General features: G+C 45.9%; 1 protein-coding gene across 2 annotated transcripts; it reads left to right on the top strand.

The window, feature by feature from the left end:
- The first annotated feature begins 477 nt into the window (after positions 1 to 477).
- On the top strand, positions 478 to 5,546 carry LOC136463312 (pentatricopeptide repeat-containing protein At1g09900-like). Of its 2 annotated transcripts, none has more exons than XM_066462314.1 (3): positions 478 to 3,032; positions 3,506 to 3,580; positions 4,505 to 5,546. In XM_066462314.1, exon 1 carries the CDS (start codon positions 488 to 490, stop codon positions 2,501 to 2,503), a length of 2,016 nt encoding a protein of 671 aa, XP_066318411.1. In that variant the 5' UTR covers positions 478 to 487; the 3' UTR covers positions 2,504 to 3,032; positions 3,506 to 3,580; positions 4,505 to 5,546. The 2 variants fall into 2 exon arrangements, with proteins under 2 accessions (XP_066318411.1, XP_066318412.1); XM_066462315.1 differs by lacking the exon at positions 4,505 to 5,546 and adding an exon at positions 3,876 to 4,498.
- The last annotated feature ends 4,500 nt before the right edge of the window (positions 5,547 to 10,046 follow it).

The following is a 10,046-nucleotide window of genomic DNA, read 5'->3' as shown; positions in this document are numbered from 1 at the left end:
ACTCTACTCTCTCTACCTAAAAAAAAAACCAACAACAACTCATCTAGGGTTTCGATGTGTAGATCAAATTTTCTTAAGCTTGATTTTGTTTATAGAAAATTATACCCCCTTTGTTTTTTAACATGTCATATTAGATTTGTCCTAAGTTAAATATTTGTATTTTGACCAACGATTTCAAAAAAAAATGTATAGAATCATGTCATATAATTTATGTTTTTAGATTCAAACTAATGTACCAAGGACGACCAAACAACTATTCATCAAATTTGGTTATTCAGTGTTCTTATAAAATGTAAATGTTACTGGAGTCAAATTTGAGTGTCAACAATCCCAAAAAAAAAAAAGGCATCTCAGACTTCTTCTCGGTTATCCATGAATCCTTGTGAGCTATTACCGTCAAGATAGATGATGTGACATTAACCAACGACGTCGACAACCAAATACTATCCGGAACTACTGTATGTTCTTGAGGTTACCCGAGCCGAGCATGAGCACTCCAAGAATGGTCTCCCCTTCTTCCTCGCAGACGCCGCCACCCACCGCAGCGGCCGCCCACCGACTGCCCCGCCGCCACCGCCTCTCCGCGGTTGTTGCTGCTTCCACGAGGAGGGCAGGCTGCCGGAGCAGGACTACCCCACCCGGGCGGCGCGGCGGCGGCGGGGTGGGCTCCATCTGGGTAAACCCGAGCGCCCCGCCGCGCCCCGGCGTGGCCAGCCGCACTCTCCGCCGCCTCGTCGAGCTCGACAACCTCGACGCCGCGCTGCGTCTCCTCCTCGGCGGTCCCTCCACCTCCACGCCCGCGATCTCGGACTCGGCGCCGGAGCCGCCGGCTGTCATCACCTGCAACATCCTCATCAAGAAGCTCTGCGCCCGCCGCCGCCTTGCCGAGGCGGAGCGCGTGCTTGAGGCGCTCAAGGCCTCCAGTGCTGCTGACGCCGTCTCCCACAACACCCTCGTCGCGGGTTACTGCCGCGACGGCAGCCTCGGGGACGCGGAGCGCGTGCTCGAGGCGGCTAGGGCATCCGGCGCCGCCAACGTAGTCACCTACACCGCCCTCATCGACGGGTACTGCCGCTCCGGGCGCCTCGCCGATGCCCTGCGCCTCATCGCCTCCATGCCTGTGGCGCCCGACACCTACACCTACAACACCGTGTTGAAGGGCTTGTGCTGTGCTAAGCAGTGGGAGGAGGCTGAGGAACTCATGGGGGAGATGATCCGGAACAATTGCCATCCGAATGAGGTGACCTTTGCCACACAGATCCGTGCTTTCTGCCAAAATGGGTTGCTTGACCGAGCTGTGGAGCTTCTTGAGCAAATGCCAAAGTATGGGTGCACGCCTGATGTTGTCATATACAGTACGCTGGTTAATGGATTCTCAGAGCATGGGCGTGTAGATGACGCACTCAAGCTATTGAGCACCATGTTATGCAGGCCTAATACGGTTTGTTATAATGCTGCATTGAAGGGTTTATGTATTGCTGGGCGATGGGAGGAAGTTGGGGAGCTCATAGCTGAAATGGTTAGGAAAGATTGCCCACCAAATGATGCGACATTTAGTACACTGATCAATTCCTTATGCCAAAACAGGTTGGTTGAATATGCGATTGAAGTTCTTGAGCAAATGCAGAAGTATGGATATATGCCTGATGTTGTCAGTTACAACACAATCATCAGCTGTTTTTCTGAACAAGCGTGTGCAGATGATGCCCTCAAGTTACTAAACAGCATGCTATGCAAGCCTGACATGATTAGCTTCAATGCTGTGTTGAAATGTTTATGTAGAGCCGAACGATGGTATGATGCTGCGGAGCTTATGGCTAAGATGTTAAAGGAGGATTGCCATATAAATGAAATGACTTTTAACATACTTATCGATTCACTATGCCAAAATGGACAGGTCAAGGATGCCATTGAAATGTTTGAGCTCATGCCAAAGTATAGATGTACGCCTGATATTGTCACATACAGTAGCCTTATTAATGGCTTTTCTGAACAAGGACTTGATGAAGTGGCCTTGGATTTGTTCAGAAGCATGCCGTGCAGGGCTGATATATTTAGCTACAATGCTACATTGAAGGGTTTGTGTATGGCCGCACGATGGGATGATGCTGGAGAGCTTATAGCTGATATGGTCACAAAAGATTGTCTCCCAAATGAAGTGACATTCAATATACTAATCAATTCCTTGTGCCAAAAAGGACTGGTCAATCGTGCAATTGAGGTTTATGAGCAAATGCCCAAGTATGGAATTACACCTGATATTTTCACATATAATGCTCTTATCAATGGCTATTCTGAACAAGGCTGTTTGGATGATGCCCTCAAGTTCTTGAGCACCATGCCTTGTGAGCCTGACACCATTTCCTATAATTCTGTACTGAAGGGTTTGTGTAGGGCTGAGCGCTGGAAAGATGCAGAGAAACTTGTCACTGAGATGCTTAGAAAGAATTGCACTCCAAATGAAGTAACATTCAAGTATGCTAATCAATTATTTATCAAATAGGAGTGGTTGAATGCATAACTAAATTCTTGGAGCTAATGCCAAAGTATGGATGGCTATGTTCTGAAGTGTATGCTGTCTTCATTGATGCCTTTTCGTGGCAGAGGTCAATGATCCTCTGAGCTAAGAAGCAGCATAATTGTGCAAGCCTAGCGTAGTTTTCTATTATGCTGCATTAATGGCATTTTTCTGTAGAAATGAACAACAGGAGAATTAAAAAACTTCTAGCTGACAGAAGCAATGAGAGCATCCCAGGAGTTCGCATTTGTGATTGATAGGAATTCATGCTCCAAAATGAAGTAGTAATTGTTATACATGGAAGAGGCAGTTCAATCTGGGATAAAGTTTGTTGGCAAATGGCTGAAAAAGGTTTATAGATAGTGTCTGGCTGCCTGCAAATGATATTTTAAAGGATTGTCAAGGTACATAGCATTACTGAGAAAATGTCAAGCAACAAAGAAGCATATCATAAGATCATGTATGATGCTATTAAATCATCTACTGGAGAACCGTTGGATCCAAGATATTCGGGGTACGCTATCTGTCATGGTCGAGTTCATAGATGTTTGGGACTTGGTGACTATTCAATTTAATCTGTCTGTAGTTGTTTTCCTGTAGAAGGGCAGGCCTGGTGCAGTGGTGAGAGCTCTCTCACTGAGTCACCAGGTCGTGGGTTTGAAACAGCCTCTCCGCAGATTTTGCGGGGGAAAGGCTTGTCTCGGTTTATCCCTTCCCCAGACCCCACTCATGTGGGAGCCTTCGGCACTGGGTCTACCCTTTGTAGTTGTTTTGCTGTCTATACCTACCTTTTGTTTACTGTTAATTATATACCACTAGATTTTTTCTGTTTTACATTTGCCATGACAGAGCCTGGATAGTGCTTCCTTTGTAGTGCAATTGGATGTTTTAAATTTGCCAGAACTGTTGTGGTGACCTACCATTGCTTTCTTACCTTTTATTGATATGCAAATATTTTACCCAGTTTGCATTCTATACCATGATCAGGTCTTACGCCATCTATGGAGCACATTCTTTGTGTCGATGTATCAGAATTCAGAAGGATCTTTGAATTGCTCATATGTAAGTCTTCTCTTAAGTTGTAGCAAATGTGCAGCATGTTTCTCTATGGAGAACCTCCTGCGACATCGGACGAGTAATGTTAAGTTCCATGTAAAGGCATGTGGGTTTAAGCTAAAAAAAAGTGGGTGGGTGGGGTCTTTGATATATTGGTAGGTGTGAAGCTGGTGTAGAAATGTAGAATGCTCAATGTAGCATGTGTTTCTGACTGTAGTCATGCAATTTTATTGTACATGTTATGTCTTTAGTAACTCAGCTTCAGCTATGACTTTGATGCTTTTTTTTCTCGAACACGTAGGAGACCTATGTATCTTTGTACTAAGAAGGAAAAGAGAAAAATTTGGTGCAGACAGTATGTACGGGGTGGCTGTGAATACAGTCACGGGATGCCTGCCGCGCAGATGCTGTAGGGATCCGACAGAAGCACCCAAGTCGCTTGGCTTCTCACAAGCTCATTGCAACACTCCGCATGACGTCCAAGGCTTGAGCGGCCCAGTTCCCTGCCGGTCGCCGCTTTCCTTTCTCCTCTCCCAAGGCAGCTGGTTTCCACTGCCGCTGCCTCTCTCCTCCCATGGTTGTCGCTGCCTCTCTCTGCCCCCCACGACCGATTCTCTTCTCCTGCTGCACCACAAGGCGACCAGGACAACCACTGCCCCCCGGTGGCAGTGCCATCAGGCCCCAGCGTTTGGCACCTGTCGAGCAGAAGATATCAAGTCCATTTGCTGTTGATTAGTTTTGGTTGTGCACTTTTCGAAATAGCGAAGTAGATTTTTTTTTGGTTTGTTTCATGCAGTACCATGGACATCCTTTGTAGTGTTTTTCTTAGTTTAGCTGAAGAAATCTTTTCGTAGTTCAGTTACCCGCCTTCTCTTAAATACTAGTATAAGTTACCTGTTACATTTCTGAAAATAATGTGCCTCGTTTCAGGCTTGTGCTGCTGAAAGGCAGCATCTGGGTTCTACTGCTATGTCATCTTTGAGCACCACAGGAACTAACCTGCTCTCAACATCTCAGACGTACGATCGGCTCGCTTTCAAGCTGAACATGGACAACAATCGTATATACAATCACCCTGCACTTCTTACATTTCACTTGGTGTTGTCCTTGCCTGTAACCCCAATCTTCATTACCAATAAATTACCATACAGGTTACATAAGGGTGTGTACACTGATCAAAACAATCCCATGCAATCTTAGAAAAGAGAGACACCATTGCTTCCATACAATCTGTGTGACCTGTAGTGAAGAAATTCTCTTGTTTGAAGCTGTTAAGGCACATGGAAGTGATGATACTCGGCATAGTCTGATGCAAAACAGCGAAACTAATCAAAGCAATACTGAACATCAGCTTGGCCTGCTTGGCTGCTCATCCTCGTGATGATCCCTACTTTATCAACCAAGTCTCTGGGGATGGATGCGACCAACAGCATATGCCACAATGCCTGGGTGCCGTGCCACCAGACTGCCGCCACACCATGTAAGAGCTAAGTATAATAGCAGGTTCTAAGCTGGCTAAATGCTGACGTGGAGGAGAGAGGAGAGGAGACAGAGGAGAAGTGGGTTATAAGCTTATAGTCGGCTTAGGCACAAGAACCAAGAAAGTTTGTGAGAGAGACAAGTGGGCCATGTATTAATAGTGATGAGTCAACTATTATATGGGTGGGGCTAAAAGAAGGTTGCAAACAAACCTTGTAGCTAGCGGCTAGCTGTATTTTTAACCTTGCTCTAAACCCTATCCGCGCGTCAGGGCAAGGAGGCGACATCAGAGGCGGTGTTGGGGATGAGGCAGGTGGAACTTGGATCAAGCTTTTGCTGTGCAACAGTTGGTCTCCTCGAAGGCCGTATTGTTATGACAAGTGGAGCCGGACCAGGGGTCCACGTGGTGCTGTAGCGTGTGAACATAACAACATGAACAGTACCAGATTATATTGGTCTGACTTGTTAAGAAAGGAATAAGATAGATTGATTCGATTAGGATGTTTCCTTAGGGGTAAGTTAGTCATCTCTATAAAAGAGAATCCTGTATCAGTTATAATGAAGCAAGAAGCAACAATTAAGTTGCTGGCTTCCCCTGGGAGTCAGCCGTCCCTGTCCTCTCTCCCTTGTGCGAACAGTAGCCTCAAGGGTACTGTAGCTCTCCCTCAACTCTATCCCTCTCAATCCTAACTGGTAGGGCATCAAGTCCTAATCATCGCCTGAAAGCATTTAGGCCCCTAGTTGGGTTTCGGTGATTAATGATAATACGTGATTACTGTGATTAACATGTGTTTTGCAGAAACAATTAAGTTAGGTCACGATAATGAAGATCGATTGGGCAATCAAGGTTGTCATGCCCCTACGATAGAAATCGTTTCGGTTTTCAAAGGATGGACGACAAGGTTAAGGATGGACTAGTTTTAAGTGTCGATTGGAGTTGGAGAGACACTTAGAGTAGTTTAGGACTTTGTTTCTTCTTTGGCCGTACTATTAAGGGGGGTATGAACGGGTAACTTGACCTAAGTGAGTCTAGTGAGTTAGGTGTGGTGCACACTTGTCAAAACTAACACTAGGTAGTTCCATAACAGCCCTTTGATCCAATGGAGCAAACTTCATTCACATATGATCGAGAGTTGGAAGTGAATGGAGGGTCAAATACTGACTCGACGCTAGCTCCAGTGTGACCGGACGCTGGCTCAGGGTTCGGTCAGTTCATTTGACCAAGGTGATAGCGTCTGGAAGTGACCGGACACTACGAGGTCAAGTCACCGGACGCTGAGGGCCAGCGTCCGGTCGACTCCAGTAAGGTCCTAGAGAGGGAGAATCCTGATCGGATGCGTCCGGTCAATGCTGACCGGACGCTGATCAGGTTCCAGCTACTGACCGGACGCTGCTCAGCAAGTGACCAGATTCTGAAGGTCCAGCATCCGGTCGACATTAGTAAGGTTCCAGTGAGGGGAAAACGTGACCGAACGCGTCCGGTCAGTGCTGATCGGACGCTGCCAGCATCCGGTCAACACTTAACCACTGGAGTTCGGGGTATACTGACCGGTGCGTCCGGTCAACATGACCGGAGCGTCCGGTCACCCCGCAGAGGCACATAACGGTTTGTTTTCAGCCGGTGTTATAAATACAACCTTCGCTCGTATGTGGGGGTACTTTTGCTCATTCCAACAGTTAAGAAACACGTTTGTGAGTGCCAAGAAGAGCAAGGTCCTAGTGAGGTGATTGAGATTTGAGAATTCCAAAGAGACCCCTCATTAGTGAAGATCAAGAGTAGCAAAGTGTACATCCACCTTCTCATTAGGCTTGTCGTAGTCAAGTGAGAGTTCGTGCTTGTTACTCTTGGTGATCGCCATCACCTAGACGGCTTGGTGGTGATTGGGAGTTTGGTAATCATCCGACGGAGCTTGTGGGTGACCCAACTCAAGTTGTGAGTGGTTGTGGGTGATTCACCGCGACAGAGTATCGAAGAATCAACCCGTAGAGAGCACTTGATCCTTGCGCGGATCAAGGGGGAGCTACACCCTTACGCGGGTGCTCCAACGAGGACTAGTGGGGAGTGGCGACTCTCCGATACCTCGGCAAAACATCGCCGCGTTCCTTCTCCTCTCTTTACTTTAAGCATTTACTTTGAGCAATTCATTACTTGTCATTTACATTCCTAGAATTGCCATGCTAGAGTAGGATTAGAACTTAGGGTGCTAAACTTTTTGCGTTAGATCAATAGAAATACTTTCTAGGCACAAGGGGTTAATTGGGCTAACCATAGGTTTTGATTATTGCAAAAAATTTGTAATTAGCCCAATTCACCCTCCTCTTGGGCATCTTGATCCTTTCAATTAGTATTGGAGCCTCGTGCTTACGTATTTAGGCTTAACCGCCTAAAGCAAGATGTCTCACGGGGATGGACCTCCTCCTATCTTTGAGGGAGATGACTTACCTTATTAGAAAATTCGCTTGGAGGCGTATCTAGAAGCTCTAGATGTTGGTATACTTAGAGCCGCCTCACAAGGCTTCCCAAAACCTCGGGATGCTACTCACCTACAAGGCGATGAGGTAAACTATGAAAAGTGGAATGCAAAGGCTTGAAACACCATCTTTAGAGGCCTTTGCAAAGATGTGTTCAATCAGGTGAGGAACCACAAAGACGCCCATACACTATGGTCAGACATTTGTGCGCTCCATGAGGGAACTAAGAGTGATCGTGAGGAACGCTATCATATTGTCATGAAAAAGCTCAACTCTTTTGAAATGCTTCTTAAAGAATGTGCTAATGAGATGTATTCACGTTTGAATGTTCTTGTAGAGAAAGTCAATGGGCTTGGACTCACTCAAATGCAACCATCTGATGTTGCAAGAAAGATCTTGAGTGTCCTCCCCATTGACAAATATGGGTATATTGTGACCGTGCTACATCAAGGTGATCTTTCCACCGCTACATCGATATAAATCTTGGGAAAGATCAATGCTCATGAGATGTACAAGCACATCACGCCACAAGATGGCTCATCCTCTATCAAGAAGAAAGATAAGTACTTAGCATTCTGAAAGGATCAAGATGCCCAAGCGGGGGGGGGGGTGAATTGGGCTAATTCTAAATTTTCTTGCAATAATTAAATCATATGGTTAGCCCAATTAACCCCTTGCGCCTAGAAAAGTGTTTCTATTAATTTAACGCACAAAAAGACTTGCAACCTATGTTCCAAACTTACTCTAGCATGGCAAGTCTATGAATGTAAAAATGAGTATTGAATTGCTCAAAGTAAATGCTCAAAGTAAATGCTCAAAGTAAATAGAGAGAGAGGAACGCGGCGATGTTTTATCGAGGTATCGGAGAGTCGTCACTCCCCACTAGTCCTCGTTGGAGCACCCACTCAAGGGTGTAGCTCTCCCTTGATCCGCGCAAGGATCAAGTGCTCTCTACGGGTTGATTCTTTGACACTCCGTCGCGGCGAATCACCCAAAACCGCTCACAACTTGAGTTGGGTCACCCACAAGCTCCGTCGGGTGATCACCAAGCTCCCAATCACCACCAAGCCATCTAGGTGATGGCGATCATCAAGAGTAACAAGCACGAACTCTCACTTGACCACGCGAAGCCTAATGAGAACGATGGATGCACACTTTACTACTCTTAACTCACTAATGAGGCTACTCTCTTGGATTTTCAAATCTCAATCACCTCACTAGGACCTTACTCTTCTTGGCACTCACAAACATGTTTCTCAGCTGTTGGAATGAGCAAAAGTAACTCCACACACGAGTGGAGCTTCTATTTATAAGGCAGCCTGAAAAATGAACCGTTATGTGCCTCTACGGGGTGACCGGACGCTTCGGTCATATTGACTGGACGCTCCGGTCAGTTCAACCCGCACACCAGTGTTTAAGTGTTGACCGGACGCTGGCAGGGTCGGATCACCACTAACCAGACGCGTTCGGTCGCATTAAACCCTCACTGGATGCTTACTGTACTCGACCAGACGCTAGATCCTCAGGGTCTGGTCAGCATTGATCGGTCGCGTCCGGTCGTAGAAATCCTTCTTTGGAACCTTACTGGAGTCGACTGGACGCTGCCTCTCAGCGTCCGGTCACTTGACCACTCAGCGTCCGATCGCACCAAACGCAATCTCCTTGATCAAATGAACTAACCGGACCCTGCGGCCAGCGTCCGGTCAGCATTTGACCCTCCATTCACTTCCAACTTTTGAACATATGTGATTGAAGTTTGCTCCAAAGGATCATAGGGCTGTTGTGGAGCTACCTAGTGCTAGTTTTAACAAGTGTGCACCACACCTAACTCACTAGACTCATCTAGGTCAAGCTACCCATCCATACCCCCCTTAATAATATGGCTAAAGGAAAAACAAAGTCCTAAACTACTCTAAGTGTCTCTCTAACTCCAATCGACACTTAGAACTAGTCATCCTTAACCTTGTCGTTCATCCTTTGAAAACCGAAATAATTTCCATCGTAGGGGCATGAACACCTTGATTGCCCAATTGATCTCCATTACCATGACCTAACTTAATTGCCTCTGCAAAACACACGTTAGTCATAGTAATCTTGTATTGTCATTAATCACCGAAACCCAACAAGGGGCCTAGATGCTTTCAATCTCCCCCTTTTTGGTGATTGATGACAATACCACCTCGAGTATGTGGAAGAGTGAGTTTTTTGACATGCTTGGTTCATATAAGCTTTTGTCAATAAGAACCAAAGAGTTAAGCAAACTTATATGACCCAAGCCAACACGATGTACTCAATAGATATGAAATAAGCATGAGTACAAGTAACAAAACTCATTTGCATCGGAGTAAAGCGTGGAAGCAAAAGCAAATAAGCATAACACAAGTGATATGACATATCAATGAGTTCAAAGTAGAGAGCACACATGTCATATATCACAATCACGTAGATATCACTATCACATAGATATAATAGTATGCATGAAGGTAAACACACGAATACATAAAAGTAATAGTGTATCACA

Source organism: Miscanthus floridulus, chromosome 7 (genome assembly GCF_019320115.1).
Source record: "Miscanthus floridulus cultivar M001 chromosome 7, ASM1932011v1, whole genome shotgun sequence".
In the NCBI taxonomy this organism is placed as follows: Eukaryota; Viridiplantae; Streptophyta; class Magnoliopsida; order Poales; family Poaceae; genus Miscanthus; species Miscanthus floridulus.
This window is presented reverse-complemented; position numbering and strand designations above follow the sequence as displayed.